The following is a 23561-nucleotide window of genomic DNA, read 5'->3' on the forward strand; positions in this document are numbered from 1 at the left end:
CCCATTTGGGAGCACAGTGTTTCCACACAGCTATGAGGAGAGCAGCACCAAAGATGCCTAGGTACGAAGAGGAAATGTCATAGGGAGCAGGGGGATGCTTTTCTCCACTCCCCAGTATTGTAGGTAACTAAAGTCTTAAAACTGAGTCCATTCCCCTCACTTGCCCAGAAGAAGGAGCGTAACATGGCAATAGTAATTAGCTTTTCCAGTCTCCCAGCAGCAGGTTTGTGTATGAGACAGATGCCCAGTTTTCCTAGTCGTGTCTAGAATTGGACCTTTCTGAGTCAAGAAGCACTGCTTTTTCAAATTATCAATGGTTTTGGAAACCATTTTCCCCCTTGTGCCAAAAAGTTCCTATGGGTAAGTATCATGCAAAGTTTTACAAGTTACTCTCTCTGAGTCTGTAAACATCCAATCAAGGGTTCTGCCTGCCATGAATAAGACCCACAGAACTTACCAAAAGGCAGCCATGCCAATTCCGGCAACCTAAGGGAGCCCCTTCCTGTTCTCTCAGAACCAGAATCATGGTCAAAAAGAGAAAACCAAAGTTTCAAGGGCACAATCTGAGGGACATTCCCTTCTCCCCATTCCATGTACTAACCCTACCCTGGTGCTTGGAATTCCCAAATTACTCATTCCTTGGGTAAAGGCATTTTTTTGAAAGCCCCTGTTAAAATGCAAATGCTATCTGGAAAGGAGAAATGTCTTTTGTTTTTAGCTATTAAGAGTTAAGTTTGGGCTTCCCTGGTGGCGCAGTGTTTAAGAATCCGCCTGTCAATGCAGGGAACGTGGGTTCGAGCCCTGGTCCAGGAAGATCCCACATTCCCTGGAGCAACTAAGCCTGTGCGCCACAACTACTAAAGCCCGTGCTCTGCGACAAGAGAAGCCACCGCAATGAGAAGCCCACGCACCACAACGAAGAGTAGCCCCCGCTCACCGCAACTAGAGAAAGCCCGCGCAGCAACGAAGACCCATCGCAGCCAAAAAATAAATAAATTAATTAATATTTTAAAAAACGTTAAGTTCAAGTTAATTTATCTAAATAGGAAATGGAACTCGGAAAGAAATCATATTCATGAAAGGAGGGAGAAGAACAGGGAATGGGACCTTTCCCATTTTGATGGGGAGACAGAAAGTGCTGGACACTTTTCTTCTTCTACATATATTCAAAATGGTGTCTCTCTCCCAAACCTCAGCCTAAGTATACTCTGATGTGCAGCTCAGAAGTTCTCTATATCAGATTCGAGATGAGGATAAGGGTCTAATAAAGGGTTATATGCTCAGCCTAAGGCCTATCCATCCTTCCTGACCATGAAAGGTGAAGTGTCCCCACTTGCTTGGACTCTGAATGACTTCAGGAAACTCCCCACCACCTCCTCGCTTGTTTAGACATGTTTGCTCTAGTTCTGTGTCTTCACAGCTTCAATCTCCTGGCCCAGAGACCCCTAAACTCAACTCCCACCTCTATCTGATTTTTTTTTTAATAAATTTATTTGTTTGTTTATTTATTTTCGGCTGCGTTGGGTCTTCGTTGCTGCACACGGGCTTTCTCTAGTTGCAGAGAGCGGGGGCTACTCTTCGTTGCGGTGTGCGGGCCTCTCATTGCGGTGGCTTCTCTTGCTGTGGGGCACGGGCTCTATAGCACAGGCTCAGTAGTTGTGGCTCGCGGGCTCTGGAGCGCAGGCTCAGTAGTTGTGGCGCATGGGTATGTGGGATCTTCCCGGACCAGAGCTCGAACCCGTGTCAGCGGATTCTCAGCCACTGCGCCACCAGGGAAGCCCATCTGATTTTTGAAGCATGGTATCTGAACCTTGATTTTTCTACTAAGGAATCTAGCTTGGCTCACCCTTTCACCTTTCATGTCCTCTCCCCTCCCACCCTAGCCTCAATTTCATGAAATCCAGTCCTCACCTCCACCAGGAGGGGACATCTGTTATCTGGGGATATCAGAGGAACCAAAATATCAAGCTCAAAGACATAGTTATTGAACAGTGAGCGCAATCACAAAGAACCATTTCTTCTCTTCAAAGCACTGTTGCTATACGGTAATTTTTTAGTGTGACTATTTAATTAGCACTGTTTTTCCACTAGGTTAGAAGCTTCAAGAGGACAAGGACCATGTCTTTTATGCTTCCTGTTAGAAACCCGGTACCTAGGATGTAGGAAGCATTCAATAAGCGTATTTAGAACACACAAATGAGCAGAGATTTGAAAAAGCTTCCATTATACACAGGATAGCTCATGTAAATAGAGTTAGTGGTATCTGTAGCAGCAAACAGAAGATATAAAACTGTGAACTTGTGCAATTAAATTGACTTATTTTAGTCCAGAGCCTGAGTCCCAAGATTGAGGTTGGGAGGAACAGGTCAACTCCTCAGTTATTATAATTTGAGAGGAGTGGGAAGTTCCCTTGGCCAAAAATTATTTTCACCTGTCTCTCCAGAGCCTTAAATAACTGTTAGTGGAGTTGCTATTTTAAGCCTATTTGCAAATGCAAATATGTTCATGGTATACAGAACACGATAAACCACTGCCTGGGCTCTCTTTTGACCTCGGACTATTTCTTTCCAAATAAGCTATTGGTCTCTGGTGCCAGAAGGGGCCAATATTGGGATGGGGCACTTGGATGGGAGGAAGAAATGGGCAAAGGTTTCTGGACAGGAGAAGGGAAAGGCCAATCAAGAAAGCAGAGGCCATTTCAGAGTGTGTAAGTTTTGTCCCCGTCCTCTGGACTTTCTACTGGCACAAGGGGCTCAGTCAGGGCTAGCATACTTGGACAGCTTCTCCTGGAGCAGAGCTGCTTGTAGCCCCCAGCACTCCAAGGCCAAGAGCGGCTGCCAGTTGTTTGGTAAGTGGTGCCGTCTATTTCCTGCCCGTCATGTCTCTTAGCTCACCAAAGCAGACAAAGGGATCTGACTGGAAGAGACACGTTTCGATAATGTCCCACCTCCGACGTAGCCAGTCTGAGAATCAAGCCTGATGGTCAAAGGTTTTAAGCACGTACCCCTCACCCCTTCTTACCCACTCCCTTGTTGTCTGTCAGCCCCACCTCTGAACATCTGCCCCAGATGCAGCTTGATCCCATACCATGCTCCCCCAGGCATACAAGCTTCATAAGAACATACCTGTCACAAATGCCCATCCACTGCAGCTCCCAGAGACCAGAGGCATAAGCCCAGTGGCATTCCCGAGGAACACAGAAGCAAGGTATTAAGAATAAATGAAGAGGAGCCTTTGTGAGCTCCCCATACCTCCTAACACTCCTAGTAGAGAAAGAATGTCAGGGCTGAGGCTAGATCTCAAATGCAGAAAGGGGAACTGACTAGAGAGAAATAACACCACAGACAGTGGCAGTGTTCTCGCTGGTTCCAGATAACTTCTGCTGACAGGTGGGCATTTCCACTGATGAGAATGACTACAAATGCACTCCTGAGAGCGAGTGACTGTAAAGCCCTGAGGAAACCCCCCAAAGACAGCCCCGCCACAAAAATGGCAAAGACACCTTCCCTGACAGATTACAGAGGTCCACAGGTAAAGAGTCAGCTCAGTTCAGCAAATGTTTTACTGGGCAGCTATGTGCCAGATGCTGTGTCTGGCTCGGCCGGGTTGCAGGAGACAGTCCTCAACGAGAGAGAGCAGAGAGACCCAGTGTTTCAACTGTCACCTTCCCCACAAAATCATTCACTGAGTACCACTCCATAGATCCTGCGAGAAGTCAATGAGCCTACACAGCCCCTATTTTCAGATTACCCTAATCTAATCCTAATTGTCGTAGCCTAGAATGTTTCTGTTACCTTGGTTTGCTATTCCTGGAAGCGGATGGTACTCTTGAGTCTGGGGAAAAGTCACAAGAAGAAGTACGAAAGCATGTGAATTCCAAGTGGATTTTTCCAAATCCAGTGCTTAGGCAGAAATAGGCCTCACATATATAATCCTGCCCCAAACGCATAGCTTCTTTTTCTGACCTGATCAGGCCCTACAATGCTCTCTGCTCAATTTTCGGGGCAATTATGTGCCTCTGAGTCTGCAGCTCAGGAGAGAGGCAGCCCCCTCTGAGCATGCCTCCCCGCCTCTTGGAGGCTAGCTGTGCCCTGCGAGGCTGGAGAAATTAAGAGAGACAAAGTGAAAACTGCTTGATGTTGTCTGGGTGGAGGAGATCCACCCAAGCAAGGGCGTGTGGTGCAGGGGAAGTAGTGCGGGTTTGGAACTGGTGGTCAGCCCAAGGGCAAATCCTGGCTTGAGCCACTGGACCCTGGGCAAGTTATTGAACGCCTCCCAGTCTCAGTCTTCTCATCTATGAATTGTGACTAGTAATAGCTTCCTTGCCACGTTGTTGTGAAAAACAAATGAGGTCTTGCATGTAAATCACCCGACACAGAGCATGCTATGCGCTATTTAGTCTTCATTACTACTTTCCTATCTTCTTTTTGGACTTTCCAATTCTCACTTTGACCTTTCCACAAAGATCTTCCTTCTATCACTGGAAAGGTGATGATCATTCTTCCCCACTACTTCCCCTCAGCCACTCTGTGTGCATACCTTGGAAACGTCATCCTTTATTCGAATAGGCCCCACCTGGGGTTTTCCTCTGGATTTTACAATCATATAGTTTTTAATTTGAAAGGGTCCATTTGGTTTCCTTATTGTAACACATGAAATTACCCCACCTATCAGAGCACAGGAGACTAATTCACATTCCACTTACTCTTCAACTTTTCTTCTCTTCCTTGTACTCAGCAATCAAAATATAAGATTGACTAAATTGGAAAGTCCTGCTATCAAAACATTTGGAATAGTATTTCCCAAACTTCAGTCATTCTAGGTACTAGTACCACTTCATACCCATGTAAAATCTGTACTATTCTCTGTAAAATATTTTTCTCTTAACTTACTTTAAGTAAATTTATTTTAAAAGGAATCCTATGTCAATACTAAAAATTTTAAAAAGCAGTATCATTTGCCATAAATAAAGGATGAGTAAAAATAACACGTCACACTGGACTTTGGAATCACAGAGACCTGTGTTCAAACCCCAGCTCCAATAGTTAATAACTGTGTGTTCTTGGGGAAGTTACTTAACTTCTCTGAGCCTTAGTTTCCTCACAGAAGTAATACTAAGTATCTTATAAGCTTGTTGTGAGGGTCAAATAGGATGACATATATACATATATATACATGGTACCTAGCACAGATTCTGGCATGTAGTAGGTCCTTTTTTAAAAAAGGTTTTTTGTTTTTGTTTTCTTTTTTCCATATCCCTTCTTTCATCCGTTTATTTTAGTTCTTGCTTAGAGCAGCCTCCTCCAAAGCTGTAACACAGAAGTGCAGGGAGATGAGACAGGCAGCAGAAATAAAGGATGATACAGTGTCATGGAATTCTCCTACTCTATGACTTAATTTGAGTTGCAGGGTTGTTTAAGGGACCGCAGAAGTCGTTCCAGTCTCTCACTCAAGTAACGACCCCCCTCGATATCATCTCTGATAGATGGATGTCCAGTCTTTGCTTTTTCACTAATATTAGAAAACTCACTACCTGATAAGACAGTTACAAGACAAAGGTCTTCTTCAGAGAAAGACAAATACCATACTATATCGCTCATATGTGGAATCTAATTTTTAAAAACGATACAAATGAACTTATTTACAAAACAGAAACAGACTCACAGACATCAAAAACAAACTTATGGTTACCAAAGGGGAAACATGGGGGGGAGGAATAAATTGGGAACTTGGGATTAATATACACACACTACTATATATAAAATAGCTAACCAAGAAGGACCTAATGTATAGCACAGGAAACTCTACTCAATATTCTGTAATAACCTATATGGGAAAAGAATCTGAAAAAGAATGAATGTATGTATATGTATAACTGAATCGCTGTGCTGTGCATCTGAAACTAACAAAACATTGTAAATCAACTATCCTCCAATAAAATTAATTAAAAAAAAAAGACAAAGGTCTTCTTTATAATAATCCCAAATCTCCCACTCCTTACTCCTCACCCCCATAAGTACCATCTAGTTGTCCTTGACATGTTTTCTAGAACTACCAGAATATATGTATGTGTGTGTCTATATCTACATCTATATCTATATCTGTATCTATATCTATCTAGATATAAAATCCTCCAAATAGTCAAAAGCAGATATTATAAATTTCCTTAATAGTCTCTTCTCTCAACTAAATATGGTCAGTGTCCTCAACTGTTCCTCATATGATTTGGTCTCTAGAACCCTAATCAACTTGGTGGCTCTCGCACTGGCACCCATCTCCCTGAGTTTGTCAACTGTCTCTTTGCTCACAGAATGAAAGGGGCAGTGACAAGATCACTTTTGTTAATGAGTCAGAGATCAAATTAGCCTGTAAATAGTTGCATCGGGAGGTTGGCTGACCATGATTTTTTTCACATGTCGAGTCAGATCACCACCCTCTGGCCCCATCTTGTTTGTGTGTCAGTATTTGGGGCCAGCGTTCAGCCAATTGAAATTACTCTGAATCCCACGTATGTCATCCATTGTAAATTAGCCATCCCTCCAAGCCTGTGCCACTCGAAAATCTGATAAGGAGGCCTTACCAAGGGTCATCAGAGCCAAGAACAGATAGGGTTCAACAGTGATGGTGGTCAACAGTTTCAAATGCTAAGAAGAGGTCAAACAAAATGAAGATCAGTTCCTTGTGTTTAGCGAGGAGGAAGTTGCTGGTAACCTCAGAAACCTGCCTTCTGTGTGGGGCTGCTTCCTCCACTGCCTCACTCCCAGATGTTCTAAGGTCTGAGGAGGCCAAGGCTACCAGGGAAGCAGCAGGAGGGGAGTGGCTTATAGATGGTGGCTGAGTGGAGGAAACAGATCCCTTCCCTATGTCCTTGCTCAGCTTTGCTCAAGAGATGTTCCTCTGGGACCACATCGTTAGGGTCCACTCTGGGAGGCAAAGCTAGAAACCTGTGGTATTTGGAAACAGCCAAACACTTAGCTGAATTTTCCAATTCCATTCATATTTGTTGCTTTATATAAATGGCTTCCTGTGGCCAGTGGTCAAGAGGCACTCTAAAAGTATTCCAGGTGGTGGTTCTGATACCGGACAAAATAGTTTCCACAAATAATTGTAGAGAAATGATTTATTGAAATGTTAATTAGTGTTTGTTTTCTGAGCTTCCCTGACACAGAGATTTTTGCAGAGAAGAAAGCAGAAGAGACCTAAAGTCAAAGGCACTCCTGGACTTTTGTGAAAGCCCCTGGAAAAGACAATACAGGTGCCCTAGAGGGTGAGAGATAACACAGAGAGTGCTTTTGAGATGCGGAAGGAAGGGAGAGAGGGCAGAGGGGCACGGGGCCCATGTGTAGCGGGAATCAAGCACCCCTCTCACTGCTCCCAAAGAGACAACAACCTCAGGGGCAGTGGCTCATGCCTAGAGAGCCAGCGCCCTTGGCTCAGGGAACCCAGCCTCAGTAGGTGACCTCATTCCCCACCGTGGCGTGGGGCAAAGAGCTGCCAGACTTCACAGACCACTGTGGGCTAGAAAGTAAGGCTGCCAATGGCAACCAATACAGACTAGGACTTCCACCACTTCTTAGGCACCAGGTAAACTTCCTGAATTCTGACTGGGCCACAAGAGGGGAAGGGCACCCCTGTATGATCAAGATGGAGTCTCCTGTCCGACTGGCAGAATGGGGGCTCAGAGTTGGCATTAAGAAATAGGAAAAGTGATCATCTCTTACACACTTGGATTCATGGACAGAAATTCATAGCCTACACATGGTATAATCCATGCAGGGGGCCCAGGATTGGACTGTAAACACAGTTTCTGAATTTTTCTTTATTTAGAAGTGATGCAGCCTAGGGCTGGGTCCTGTTCTTCTTCCCAGCCTTGTCGCACAACCTCTAATAATGCAGGATGGCCAGCCGCCCCAGCATCTGACTCTACTTTTAATGAAACTCTGCTGGGTCCACAGACAGGATTCCCTGACACCACCTGAGAAAGAGCATAGAACATTTGCTATGACATTTGCCTTTTACTGCTGTTGTAAAATTGTATTTTTAGAACCTTCCTCCTTAAAGCATAAACACACTAACCACTAAGAGAATGAAAAGACAAGCCACAGACTGGGAGAAATATTTGTCAAACACAAATCTGATAAAGGACTGGTATCTAAAATGTACAAAGAACTCTTAAATCTCAAAGATAAGAAAAGAAACAACTCAATTTAAAAACGGCAAACGATCCGATTATACAAAGTCACCAAAGATATACTGATGGCAAATAAAGCATAGGAAAAGATGCTCAGTTTCATATATCATTAGGGAATTGCTGATTAAAACAACAGCGAGCTACTAACGACATACCTGTTAGAATGGTTACAATTCACAAAACTGACAGTACCAAGTGCTGATAAGAATGTGGGGCAAAAGGAACTCTCATTCATTGCTGGTAGGAATGCAAAATTATATAGGCGCTTTGGAACACAATCTGACAGTTTCTTATAAAACTTAACATAAGCCTACCATATGACCCAGCAGTCATGCTCCTAGGTATTTACCCAAATGAATTGAAAACTTATGTCCACACAAAAACCTACACATGAATATTTACAGCAGCTTTACTCATAATTGCCGAAACTAGAAGCAACTAAGATGCCCTTTAATAAGTGAATGGATGAACAAACTGTGATATGTCCGCACAATGGGATATTATTCAGTGATTAAAAAATGAGCTATCAAGCCACAAAAAGACATGGCAGAACTTTAAATGCATATTGCTTGATGAAAGAAGCCAGTTTGAAAAGCATACCTACTGTATGATTCCAACTAGATGACATTCTAAAAAAGACATAAACCATGGAGACAGTAAGATCAGTGGTTGCCAGGGTACTTGAGGAAAGATGAATAGGGGGAGCACAGGGGATTTTTAGGGCAGGGAAACTACTCTGTATGATACTGTAATGGTAGATACAGGTTATTATAAATTTGTCAAAAGCCATAGAACACAAAGAGGGAAACAAAGTATGGACTTTAGTTAATAATAATGTATCAATATTGGTTCATTAATTGTAACAAATATACCACAGTAATGCAAGATGATAATAATAGGGGAAACTGTGCAGCGTAGGGGGTATACGGGAATTCTCTGTATTATCTGCTTCATTTTTCTGTAAATCTAAAACTGTTTTAAAAATAAAATCTATTAATTAAACACACACATGCACACTCACCACATGCAATGATTCCTGGTAAAGCAACCAAATGAACGATGTGACATTTTAGAGGGCTTCTAGACTAGTGGGTAAGAAATTAGCATGAATTTCACAGTCCAGAGGTTCACTTCTCCATGTTGCACACTTATCAGATGCCATGCATAAAATGTTGCAGTGAAAAATCTCCAGTTTTGTGGTTCTGCCCTCTATTTTGACATTTTCTGCATCTTTCTGGTGCAGAGCCATAGATTTTTATGTCAATTCCTTAGGTAAATTAAAGAAAAAGCCCCCGTTGTTTTCTAAGGGCCAGATCAATTAAAAAAAAATAGCTTTCAGTTCCATGTTTCTGGAGGAACATTCTTAGAAATAAAATGTTTCTTTTTTCTTTGAGGGGGAGATACAATCTTGACCTACATTTAAAATGGATTTTATATAGTTAAGCATCAGTCTTTTTCTCTGAGCCCAAATTCTGCAGCCTCGGTATTTATATCCTGCAAGTGGGTCGACAAGGTAGGAGAGACCCTCACCCTTACAACCTCTAGCACGGGCTCCCCTCCTGTCCTAGGCTGGCTTGTTTGGTCTCCCTAGCTGCCCCTCCTTCTATTCACTTTCTCATGATGCAAATTCACACCTATCATTCATGCATGCTAAGAAAGAGGCCATGTGTATTGTTTCTTAACTTGTATTTGATCAGCTTCTGAACACCGAAACTAGGACCCAGTGATACACTTTTGCCTAGATGTCCTCTAAGAAGTCAGAAAGGCAAGAGGCACCAACAGTTGTTTTGCAAGAGTCTATCAAGTGAATACAAATCATTCTTCTCTCAAAATCACACGGTGGCTTAATATTCAGCAGCAAAATACGTCTATTTGGATTGAAGATTACATTAGCATATATTGAAAAGTAGGTTAAGGAAAAAAACTGTCGAAAGGGTAAGCGTCAGGGTACGTGCATTTTAGAAAAAGAAGTACTGTTGTACCGGAGATGGCGGTGGCCTTTAGATGAGCTCTAGTGGTCTGGGTGAGTGAGGAAAGGGAGGAAGATGGAGCTGGGGGCGACAACCCCAGCATGCGAGGAGCCGGCCATCCCACACTCAGGGTCTGAGAGGCCTCAGTGGTCTGGTGGAGACAGGGCAGAATGGGGTGGCAGTGTGCTACGACACACCCAGAATCAGGAGTTTCTGAGAAGTGTGATATCTACAGTGCGGTGAATGGAGATGCTTCCTTGTTTGTCCCCATGGAACAAGGCCCTTCACTGCGGGACAGGCCCTAGGGACCAGCGGGGAACTGGACCACAGGTCAGAAACAAGGTGAAGCCAGAGAAGAACGGCAGCTTAAGGGAACCAAGGAATTCACAACTCAGTGCGCAGAGACCAGGATTATACCAGCAAGATCACATCCAGAGCATCCGTCCTGCCTTGCCAGCCTGCTGTGTGTACAAACACCTCCTGGAAGGGCTGGGCAGAGCATCAAGGCTGGTGCCAGAGCATACATGGGAACTGGTAGTAACTACAGACTCTAGTGACATCCAAATACACACATTTTATGCTTCACCTGTGTTCCCACTGATCTTTGTATCTCAGTTAACATTTCCCATTTTTCAGTAATTCTTAAAAATCCACAGATGTAATTGCACTATTTGGAATTTCTACTTTTTAATTTGCCTTCATTCGTCAACAAATGCTTAACCAGCCTTGATTAAGTACAGGCCCTGGGCTGGTCCTGGGATCCAAGGTGAGCAAAAGCAGAGGGTCCCTGTCCTCCCAGATCCTGCAGGTGAGTGCAGGACACCTACGCAATCTAATAATGTCAAGGTACTTGCCACCAACTGATTTTCAACATAAACAACTGTAGGACATCAGTTACATATGATGTCCTAATGATCAAATACCATCTTAAAAGCATGAGGCAGATTCTAACTAGATCATGTAGGCCACGGTTAAGAAAAATTTCCCCAGGCCCTCCATCTCAAGGATAGGCTCTCTGAGAGATATTTCATATTTTAAATGGTCACAGTGTCTGCATGACCATTAGTCATGGGTGGAACAATTGAGAGAGCTCACTTGAGGGAGGGGTAGACTCAGTGATCCTTAACTAATTTAATAATTCTATGCTCTAGCTATTCAGTAAGGTTTATGATACAATTTTACAATCCCAGGACTTTCTCTGATAATTTACTCAAAAGATGGCCTATTAGTTAACAAATAACAAAACCACATAAAATCTTTCCGAGAGGAAGGAAATGTATACAGTGGCAAGTTTAAAAATTGACACAATAAACTGCCAGCATTGGTGATGGAACTTTTCAGAATCTAACAGTGAATATCTGATTCCAAACTTACATCCTTTCAATCTTTAGCATTACCTGGGAACATTAAACCTCAGTTCAGAAGATTGTGCTCTCTGAATTTAAAGGCGCCCCTTGCTTAAGAGTATGCACTTACGCATTCTGAGAAACTGTCATTTCTTTCACAAAGCGTTTGACATTTGCCATTTCCTTTATAACCTCGGTTAGAAGAAATAAAATGAGGTAATATTCTAAACGTAAAAGATGCTAGAAAAGTTAAGTCCATGTATTTTTTCCTGTGTGTGCAGAGGAGGGAATATAATACATAACAAAACTGACACATTTTAATAAATGGCAGTATATTTCAAATTTAGGGAAGCACAAAGACCTGAGAAAGCACCTTGTTATGCAAAATATTTATATAGGAGTATAAATAAAATGTGCACTACAAAGTAAAATAAAATAGACTGGGGCATACAGAACACAACTAATATGACTAAGCTTGTTTAAAAAAAAAAAAAAAACCACTGGATTTTTTAAAGCTTCCATTTCACAGCAGGGTTGAGGGAGGGGGTACTTCATACCCAAAGGCTCACTTCCCTGTGTCATCTTTGTAACCAAAAGCAATGCACATAAGACTTCTGTGAACCCTTAAAATACGTATTTGTCAACTTGAATTTGCAATTTTCAAGTTGGTGGTGCAGAACCATAGAAGTGTAATTTTTGCAGTTCCCTTCACACACCTTTATCTGGAAAATTCTAAAGGTCCACCACCACGCAGAGGTGTTGCTATATGAAAGAAATTTTCCAGTGAAACAAGTTGTTGCTCTTCCTACTCTGCAGCAATGTTAGTAAAGCTTCCTTTGAAAAGTGCCTTAAATAGATTTCCACATATCTGGTTTAAGACTGAAAACAATTTCAAATAAGCCTTGCTCTGGTTAGCTACAGCTTTAATGTGAGGAGTTGGAATTTTTAAGAAGGACAGCATTTGTAAACCAGTTCCATCTTCATGTTTCATGGATTGAAGACAGAATATTGTATCTGTCGTCACACTTGAGTTGCATTTTCACTGTGCATGGCCTATTTGCATACAAACAAAAGAGATTATTTTTAAAAGAGGTTTTCTGTGTTTTTGTTTTGGTCCTTTGGGATGACTGTGGTAAGACGGGACCAAGCCATTTTCATACCTTGGATTTCACACGTGTTTAAGTGACCCCCTCACTTCCCCTTCCTCCCCACCCACTTCCAATTCAATGGCGGTCAATGTTAGGATCTTTGTCACCATTTGTCCGGACTATTGCAGCAGCCTCCAGGCTGGTTCCCTCTCACTATCCTTTACCCTACCATTATCTTTCATCAAAAACAATCTGATTATGAAACTTCCTTGCTTTAAAGACTTACTCCCTGTTCCTCATGGGCAGAAGTCACACTTACTTAGCAAGACACATGAGGCCCTTGACAGCCTGAATCCAAGTTTTCTCTTCTGCTTTTATCAGTCAACTCATATAACTTACCCTCTAGTCACACTTGAACTGTTCACTATTCCCTGACCCTCTCAAATCCTTTCAAGACTCTTTTGCCTTCTTTGCCTTTGCACAAACTGTTCCTTCTGTCTGGAATGCCTTTCCTGCCTTCTCTGTCGGCAAAATGCTCCTCTTCCTTTAAGATCCAGATCATTCCACAGTTCACAGCTGAAACGTTTTTTTTTGGCCGTCCTTCCCCTCCTCTTTTCACAATATCTATATCTTCCTTGCTCCCAAATCATATTACTTATTCTTCCATTATAGCTATTTCCTCATTGTGCTACAATCTCACTGCTCATATGGCTCTCCTGTCCTGAGTTCCACAAGGGCAAGGGACATGTTTCATTCCCCTTTGCGTTCCTGGTGCTTAGCAAAGGAACAGGTCCAGTAAATGTTATTAAAGTTAATATCTGTTAGCTGATTGCTTATAAGCTAGGTTCTCTGCTAAGTACTTTAAATCTGTTACTTCATTTAATCTGCACAACAAACATACAAAGTTTTACAAGTGAGGGAACTAAGTTTCAGAGAAGTTAGGCCACTTGCTCAGGGACACACAGCTGGCAACCTCAAGGTTTTAGTGGTATATAGAATTGAATCTGTTTTAATTTCTAACATCATACTATGTGACTATCATTAGAATGTCAGATGTCAGCGTACTTTTTTGGTGTGGTTTGGCACTTTTTTGAGTACATGTCTCTACTCTGCCCCTTACTAATTTTGTGATGTTGAGTAACTTACTAAACCTCTCTAAACCTCAATTTCCTCATTTTTTTTCAATGGGGAAAATAATACCAGGCTCACACGGTCGTCGTAAGGATCCAGGGACAACACCTACGTAAGTTCCTAGCCCTGTCCCTGCTCGTCTCAGCCGTCACTGTTCCTTCCTACTTCGAGCCACGCATTTCATATTCCTCCAGAGTTCACTTAATCCTTACCCTCTGAAAAACTGAAACTATTAAACCTTTGAACAGATGAAGAAACTGAGGCTTAGAGAATTAAGTAACCTGCCCAAAGTTCCTTTAAGCAGATGTTTTTCCTAAGGCCCCCCAGAACTGAATGAGCCCCTGATATCAATAACTAAGTAGTGTTTAAAGGGATCATTCTGCCTGTATGTGTGAAAATTCAGCTGGAGGCATTAAAGAGCCTGGGTTTGAGCCTCTTTTCCTTTTTTAAACTTTTATTTTCTGGCAACCACGAACACTTAACAAGCCAGGGAATTCTCTTGGAAATAAAGTCTTGGGTGAGCCACTGAATGGGCACATTAACTTTTCTACTCCCTACTGTCTAAATTCTCCATGTTCCTCAAATTTCCACCTTCTCCACTGAGCTCTCAATCAAGTTCTCCCCTCGCTCCCAATCCACTTCCTTCCAACCCCCAGGGGAAGATCTTGGGAACGCTCCCAACTCAGTCAGAAGAGAAGAAGATAAGTGGCCTCTGCCTTAGGATCTGGCTTCCTTAGGGAAGTGTCTTGCTGGGTCCACACTTTCAACCCCCTTAGCTTCTGTCTCCCAGCTCTCACCTGTCTTGTTCCATCACTCACTTCTGTTATCTGAGGGTCTCAAAGGTGTTCTATGTTTGCCACTCTTGACTTACGAGTCTGTACCCCTCTACTAGATGACTTTTTACCTTGACTTCATCCTCCTTAGCAGAGCAATGAAATTCCTATTTCTGCAATCCCACCAATCTAGAGGTAATCACTATGACTATTTTGACGTATTTGCTTGCTATCTTGTTTCTCTGCATTATTTTCTTTATAATTCCATAGCCTTATGTTTTCTTCTGTCATCAAGAAGTCATCATCAACTTCACCTCACTTTTAGTTTACTTAACCATTCACCTACTATGAAAAATTTAGGTTGATTCTTATTTTTCATTATATTAAATAATGGTGTAATAAACATTTTTGTGCACAAATCTGTTAGCATCCCTCATTATCTAATTATATAGATCCCTAAAGGTGAAATTATTAGAACAAGATAAATAAGCATATTTTCATGGTAAAGAAAAATGATAGTTTATATATCTTCTAGAAGTAGAAGTGTAAATTTGAATATGTTACCCATGATGACTAATGAGCAAAAACATCTTTATTAATTAAAAGCACGCAAGCAGAAATAAAATATTTGATGTCCAAAAGGCTAAAAAGGGGGTTTCAAGGACAACTTCATGAAGACACTCACTTGATTACCAATCACAGGACAGGGTTTCATTTTAATGTTTTTGGCATCCTACCTCATATAAATATATTTTAGGTGGCTTTTTTGTTTGGCTTTCACCTTATTCACTTGCATTGAGCCTGGCCTTCTCTTATCTATAATTAGGAGGTCTATTATAGCAACTTTTGAGTTATAGATAAAAATCCATTTGCTAGAACTGAGTCAGAAAAGGCAGAGCCAAAGAAATTTAAGACTTCATTTAAAAGATAGGAAATAATAGATTTTAAAGAAAAGAATGTGAAGCCTAAAATATTTCATTTTCACAAGACTTTACATCCATTATAAATTCTTATAGCCCTCATAGCATTGGTAAGTACCAGTAGCCTTATTTTACAGATGAAAGCACTGAAGTTCAGGGAGCTGGATAGCTTCCCCGCTTCCCCAAGGTGACTTCGCTAATAAGTACAAAATTACTTATTAACTAGTTATTATTTGACACCAGCCCGACTGACTCAAAACGCTGGCACTTATCTAAGACACAATACTACCTACAGACAAACGGAAAACAGACAGCTTTGTGCTCCTGGGGAACCTCACACACTTCAGTCATAAAAATAACACCACATTTAATATATTTACCACTAAGCTGAGCTCTTTCAGGACAGAAATCATATTTGCTCGTCTTTGGTATATTTCAAATGTGTGGCATAGTGCCTGGAACAAAGGTGCTGAATGAACTGAAAAAATTACTTAGAACATAGAGAAATAGGCAGTGGCCAAGTTTGCTTGTTATCTGCATTTTTAAGGCTCTTGATACAGCGTCTTAAATTGCTTTCCAGAAAAGTTATAGCCATTCACAATCCCACAGTCAGTAGTATATGAAAGTACCATTCTTCCTGTATACTCTGAGCATTAATACCCCCATCCCCTAATGAAACATAAATTATTAATTTGATAAATGAATATATCTCATTGGTGTTTGCACTGGCGTTTCCTTAATATTTAGTGAAGATGAAAATTTTGTCTTTTAAAATTACATTTTAAACTGTTTATTTTGAAATAATTAAAGATTCAAAGGAAGCTGAAAAAAAGTGTACAGGGAGGCCCTATATACCCTTCAACCAATTTCCCCCAATGGTAATGTCTTGTATAACACTAGTACAATGTCAAAATCAGGAAACTGACATTGGTTTAATCCACAGAGTTTATTCAGATTTCACCAGTTTTATGGTTTATGTGCACTCCTCTGTGTGTGTGTGTGTGTGTGTGTGTGTGTGTGTGTGTGTGTAGTTCTATGCAGTTTTATCACACGTGTAGATTCATGTAACAACTGCCATTATCAGGATACAGAACTGTTCCATCACCACAAGGCTCCCTGGTGCTATCCCTTTGTAGCCACACATACCTCTTCCTTTCCCCACCACCCCTAACTATGGCAACCACCAACTTGTTCTCATCTCCGTGATTTTGTTGTCTCAAGAATGTCATATAAATGGAATCACACAGTAGCATTTTGGGATTGGCATTTTCACTTAGCATTATTCCCTGGAGATTCATTCAAGTTTCTGTGTGTATCAGTAGTTCTTTCCTTTTATTGCTGAGTAGTATTTCATGGTATATGTGTACCACAGTTTGTTTAATCATTCACCCAAGGAAGGACATTTTTCCCCTTAGTTTTTGACTATTAACAATAAAGCTGCTATGAATATTCATGTAGTGTTTTTTGTGTGAGCATAGGTTTTCATTTGTCTGGGATAAATGCCCAAGAATGCAATTGCTGGGTTATATGGTAAATGTATGTTTAGTTTTGTAAGAAACTGCCAAACGGTTTTCCAGAGTGGCTGTACCATTTTACAGTCCCAGCAGCAACGTATGAGTGATCCAGTTTCTCTGCATCCTGCCAGCATTTGGTGTTACCATTATTTTTTACTTTAGCCATTCTGATAAGTGTACGATAATAGCTCACTATGGTTTTAATTTTCATTCCCATAATGGATAATGATGTTGAACATCTTTTCATGTGCTTACTTATCATCTGTATATCCTCTTTGGGGAAATGTTTTTATGTCTTTTGCCCATTTTGTAATTGGATTACTTGTTTACTGTTTAATCTGATAAATGAAAACATCTCATTTGGTGTTTCTTCAATGTCTACTGAAAATGAACATTTTTTTGTTATTTGTATATTTTAAAATCACTTAATTATTAATGGCATTGGATTGCTTTTGTCACTTCATAATTGTTGTTTTCCATTCCCAATTAGATTATAAAAATTGTATGTTGGCTTTTTCTTCTGTATCCTCCATACTGCCTTAAAACTATCAGGTTCTTGATAAAGATTTATTGTTTACTTGGTTGAAAATAGTTGTAAGATGGAGATGATGATCTAGGTTTATCTTTTGGGTACTTATTTATTTCAGGTTTTACCCCATGGTTATTTCCTGGCTGCTATTGACTAATTCATTTATTTCGCTAAATGTTCATTTAAGAAAATTTTATTAGATCTTTTAGTAGAGTCACACCTGATTAATTTGATCCCCAATAATATAGAAGTGTGACATTTGCATTGCTTGGCCAATAATATCCTGAGGCTACAGAAGGCAAGTTTTAGACTCACTTTGACTTCAAAGCTTTCTAAGACAACGCTTTAATACTTCCCTATTCCAATTCTACTATGTTTTTTCCTGCTTATTGACCTAAGCTATAATGATCCCCCAAATTCCACTCAGGCTTGTTTTTTCCTTTACATCATTAGATTCACCACAGTCTTACAACATCCCCCTTACAACATCAGATTCATCATAGGGTTCATCTCTGAGAAGCTTTGAAAAACACATTTCTTATGGCTTAACAAAAGAGAATGGAATCTATGTCAGTACCAAAAATCCAACATGTAAAATGACAGCTGCAGAAAGCAGAGGAGACTCCAGGTCTGGCCGATTGACTCTAGGGTGTCTCCGTGTGGCCCTTTATGGACAGCAGAGGTGAGTTTGGTTCAGTGAAGAGGTCCCCTTTCATCACCTAATGTTTTGTGGGAGTGATCTATCTGCTGTCTCTGTTCTCAGCTCTCTAAGGTCTACCCCCTCTACTCAGCTGGGAGTGCTCCGCAAAGGTCACCACTGACCTCTGGAGTGACGTTTTCAGTCATTCTCCTACTTCACCTTTCTGCAGAATTTGACACCGTGACTACCCTCTACTTTGTGAAATATTTTTCACCTCTTAGCTTAGGTGACCTAATCCTTTTTTGGTTCCTCACCAACCTCTCTGAGATACTTACTCACAGTTTCTTTCTCTGGCTATTTGCACTTTCACCAAAGGATTATGTACACCCACCAAATGTATTAGTTTGTTAGGGCTGTGATAACAAAGTACCACAAACTTTGTGGTTTAAACAACCCTCCTTCTGAGGGTTTTAAGGGAAGGATCTGTTCTAGGCCTCTCTTCTTGGCTTGTAGATGGCCATCTTTTCCAAGTCTCTTCACATGGTCTTCCCTCTATGCATGATTCTGTGTCCAAATTTCCTCTTACTTTTAAGCATATTAGTCATCTTGGATTAGGGCCCATCCTAATGACCTCATTTTAGCTTGATTATCTCTGTAAAGACCCTATCTCTACATACAGTCACATCCTGAGATACCATTAAGAAGAATGGTACTTTCATATACTACTGATTGTGGGATTGTGAATGGCTATAACCTTTCTGGAAAGCAATTTAAGACTCTGTACCAAGAGTCTTAAAACATATAAATTTTGAGGGGACACAACCAACCCTTAACCCTTAGTCCCTAGAGTCACTTTTTCTGTATCTCATGTGCTCAGTGTAGAAATTTGGTAAATATGCTTTGTCTTTCCATGGACATGTCCTCCTCTTTTTTTAAACTGAAGTACAGTTGATTTATAATATTATGTTAGTTTCAGGTGTACAGCTGTCCTTCTCTTTCTTGCATCTCTCTCCTCCCCTGGTTCCTATGACATCACTTTTCTCCTGCTCTTTTCCATTCTCTCTAGTCCCTCCTTGGTGTCTACTGTGGACTCTTTATCCTCATCTACCTCCTTAAATGTCAAAATTTTCCAGCTTCCATCCTTGGCTTCTTCTCAATTCACCATCCCCTCTCCCTAGTGATCTCACCCACAACGAGAATTTCAACTATCACCTATACTTATGCTGAAGACTCTTAATGTTTTCTGCAACCCATACCTCTTTCTTGAGCTTTACACCTGTATATCCAGTTGTCTACTTGGACATCACCATCTAGCTGCTCCAAAAGATCTCAAATTCAGCATGTTAAAAAATGAATTCAACTTCTGTCCTCTTTCCCCTGGCCCAAACCCAATCCACTTCCTATATCCCTCATTTTGTGAAGGATGCCACTATATACTTAGATGTCTCCTTCCAAGCTCCATATCTGTCAAAAACCAAATCCTATCAATTCTAGTGTGTAAATATCTCCTAAATGCATCCTCTCCTCTCTCACCCTACCATAACTGCCCTGGTTTCATGTCCTCAACACCTCTCCTTGAATTAGTTTCCTATAGTCCTATTAGTCTAATAGTTTTCTAAATGATTTCCTTGTTAACTCAGTTCTGCACTCTGCTGCCCGAGGAATTTTTAAAGCAAATTTTATCATATTTTTGCTTGTTTATGGTTCTTCAAATGTAGGCTGTGACTTTAGGATAATCACAGTGGATGCCTGGGCTCAGGGCAGGGGGGAGAGAGTGTCCTTGTTCTGACCCCTCCCAGTGTCCACCTCATCCTCTATGAGTACTACTTGTCAGGCATCTTCTCACAGCTATACCTGCAATTCCCCCATGCACCCCATTTGTCTACTTAATTACCCAGACCTTGGGTGTTTAAATTATGTTGACTTCCTATGAAGCCCACAGCTGGTGGTCTAAAAAGCCTCAGGAGGGGCTCTGAGCCATCTTTTCTCTCCTGTACTAGCTCTTTGCTCCTGGCTTCATCCTTGCATCTAACTTGGCTCTCGGTTTCCCTACCCTCATCCTCCTTTCCAGCATTTGGCTTCCCACTGTGATCAAAGTCATTTCCTGGAGGTGGCTGGTCTTGTCCTTGGGCTCTGCCTGTTTCATTGTCAGCTCCCCTGGGAGCCCAGCCTAGGGTTGTCCTGACAGGCTCAGAGGGGATTGAACACTTCTGCTGGGAAAAATCTTTCCTGAATTCTAGTCCTAGCATTGACATCAAGTAGCTGTATCATCTTGGACAAATGACCTCCCTTCTATTTCTTAATCCTAACAGTAATAGTAATAAACAACAACAATAATAATAATCACTGAGTACTTATCGTGACAAGGTTCTAAGTACCTTACGTGGATTATCTCATTAAAATCTCACAATTATCTTATCACAATTATCCCCATTATACAGTAAAACACTAAGGATTTCAATTGTTAAGCAATTTGTCCAAGGTCACACAGCTAGAAAGTGAAAGAATCCAGGACAGAAACACTAGCACTTTGGTTCCTAACCGTGGCCACTTAACCCCTGCACTGTTCTTTCACCGTGCAGCTCACTCCAGAGCCATGAGATCCACTTGTAAAATAAGGAAATGAGCACTCTGGTCTCTTCCACATAGAATATTCTATGAAAACAGGCTTATCAGGATCTAGTGATTTATGGGTAGAGTGAGTATATTTTGAGAAGGAGTCAAGAGACAAAAAAGTTAAACACAAAGGGCCAAAGCCCTAACAATGGAGCTCCACAAATTATGAGTGATCACATACCACTAGACAGCTGACTGCTTTTCTGAGAGAAGCCAGCTATTGGTTACTTTTTCTTAAATATCTAGTTTTATTTTTCTGCCTGCAGATGTGATCCAAGTTCAAAAGCACAAGTAGAAAATAAAAATCATCTGTATTTCTAATATTGTGTGTATAGAGGTATCATGTATAAAAGTAGTAGCAGTGTACATTCTGTTTTTTTTCTTATACAGAATACATTAAGAATTGTTCTACAATACAGTTTTTAATGATTGCATGGTATTTCATCATGGATGTTCCATAATTAACCAACTACTTATGTTTAGATATTTAAGTTGTTTCTAAGATTTTCCCTATGAGAAACAATGGCAAGAAAAATATGCTTGCGTCCTTACAATAAATTCCTAAAAGTTGAACTACTTGGTTAAAAGGCGTATACATTTTGCTTTTGGTATGTATCACTAGATTATTGTCTAGAAAGATTATATTATCATCAACAGGTAATAAGGGTGTAAATGTTCCTCCCTCCTTAGAAACACATAGGATTCTTACTTGCTTGCTTTTCAAACAAAATATTTGCCAAGTTGATAAAAGAAAAATGACATTTCACTTTTAATTTGCATTTCTTTTATTTCAGGTAAGACTAAACAGTATTGGCCATTTATATTTTAAAATTTCCTGTTCATGATCAATTTTCAGGCACTGTGAAACAAAGAGAATCTTAACAAGAACAGTGTAGACAGTGGCCTGTGGTTCTATAGACATCTGCAGGCAGTGTTAGCATAAGGTACCACTTCTATGGTTCCACAAAAATTATATATTCTGAAATTGCTCACTTCATACATGGGTAACATTTCAAAATTTCACTGGAGGGAAAAGGAGTCTTTACTTGGAAATTAAATTCTAATCTTCTGATATAAAAGCAGCAAAGCTGTCTACCAAACCAGTAAGCACTGGATAGATGAGGGCTACGTAGATTTTCAAAGAACAATAATAAATAACCAGTGACCCCAGCTGCCACCATCCAAGAGAAGGGTGGATGTGACTTCTTCCAGTAAGTCACTGCCATGGGGGCCTGCCAGGACATGGAGAAACCTTTTGGTGCAGGACAAAGTGGAAAGAAAGATTTTTACTCCTTATGACCAGCGTGTCCTTGAGTTAATTATTTAGCTGCTTTAAGCCATAGTTATCTCATCCATAAAACACAATGATGATATCATCTGCCTGAGAGTCACTGTGAAGATTAAAATTCAGTGAAATCACACTAGTAAACTACACAGCATATCATGCGTGTTCAATACCCGGTAGCTAAATGAATTACTCTACCTCCTTCTGCTACCTCACCCTGCTCAGAATCTCCCATGGCCTCTTTGTGACTCATTATCTGGGTTCTGCATTTTCTTTTTACACCTCTTATTCCTCTTCCTTTTCCTCGGCCTCTCTCTTTCTACTTTCTCTATCTCATTCCCCACCCCCAGGCCAAACTGACCTTGGTGTCCATTGAATTTACTCCCTGTCATTTGTTATACTTGTACAGACATTTTAAAATTTCCTGATTCTTGAAATCAATAACTGTAACATTTAAATATCTGAAAAACAAATTTCAAAAATCAAAATTAAATCACTTAAAAAACCCCCAACAACCAATAAACATTTTGACATTTCCATCTCATCTTCAATTAGTAGTCAAATATCTTTGGTAGACATTTTTTAAATGTCTACTGAAGACATGTATATCTTCGGTAGACATTTTTTAAAAGCTCCCCTGCCTTGGAGGTATGGGATCATCTTAGAGTGATGGAGCAAGAAGGTGCAAATGGCTTCAAGACTCTAGCTAACCTTCCATAGCATAGATTGCTCTTTCTCCCAGATATTCCTGCTGCATAAATACGTCCTTAATACATAATTAGCATTCTTGGGCAGGAAGAACAGAAAACAGCACCATCCTCGACCTCAGCCTGACACTGAGGTCACTTAACTCATAACTGCCTTTCAAGAATAAGAATGATCACTCACCATCCGAGACCCATCTTCACTGGTTTCTGCTGTTGGGGTAACTGTCTGGGAATGATCTCGTTTGTCTGTCTGTCTGTGCTAGTTGGCAGTGGGAGGAGGAACAACCCCTCCTACACCCCTGAAAGCTTTCCTCCTCAATGACTGTTTACTTTGTAACTTTCTTTATTAAAGGCTGTTCCTCTTTTTTTCTACAGATTTTGCCAACACTTGTGGAAGAAATTTAACCCTTTTCTTGCATTTGAATTTGTTGACCTAGGTCTAAATATATTTTAAAAATAATAATTCAGTGGCTTGAGTTCCAGACATGGCATTAAGATGAAGCTGACTAAAAATCCCCCCTCTTGAAACTCCCTCAAAAAGCCTAGAAAATAAGATAATTAAAAGAGAGAGAAAAAAAAAAAACACTCTACATCTATAAGATGGAATGGAATAAGAACGTTCTATAGATTTTGGTAAGACAATAAAAAGTGTGATTTATTATGGATGTGTATTGGAAGTGGGTAGCCTCCCCCTGTGATTTCCACCACAAGGATGATGGAAGATTTCACTGAACTTCAAGGGCAAGGGGGGTGACCTCCTATGAGAGCTGCACAACCAAGGAGGGCAAACAAAAACTACCACTTTTATTATGTCATTCCTACTATAGCCAAAAGTTAGATTGGTCAAAGAG

The 23561-nt window shown here is 40.7% G+C and overlaps 1 protein-coding gene across 4 annotated transcripts in view; it reads right to left on the reverse strand.

The window, feature by feature from the left end:
• Positions 1-23010, reverse strand: part of CD86 (CD86 molecule) — a 62300-nt gene extending 39290 nt beyond the window's left edge. For all 4 annotated transcript variants that reach the window (XM_036849537.1, XM_036849533.1, XM_036849535.1 and 1 more), the window contains exon 1: positions 22892-23010. In XM_036849537.1, coding sequence (XP_036705432.1) covers positions 22892-22905 — 14 coding nt within the window. In that variant the 5' untranslated portion in view covers positions 22906-23010. The remainder of the gene's footprint in view (positions 1-22891) is intronic.
• Between the last annotated feature and the right edge of the window lie 551 nt (positions 23011-23561).

The sequence above is a fragment of the Balaenoptera musculus genome, chromosome 4 (genome assembly GCF_009873245.2).
Source record: "Balaenoptera musculus isolate JJ_BM4_2016_0621 chromosome 4, mBalMus1.pri.v3, whole genome shotgun sequence".
NCBI classification, from domain to species: Eukaryota; Metazoa; Chordata; class Mammalia; order Artiodactyla; family Balaenopteridae; genus Balaenoptera; species Balaenoptera musculus.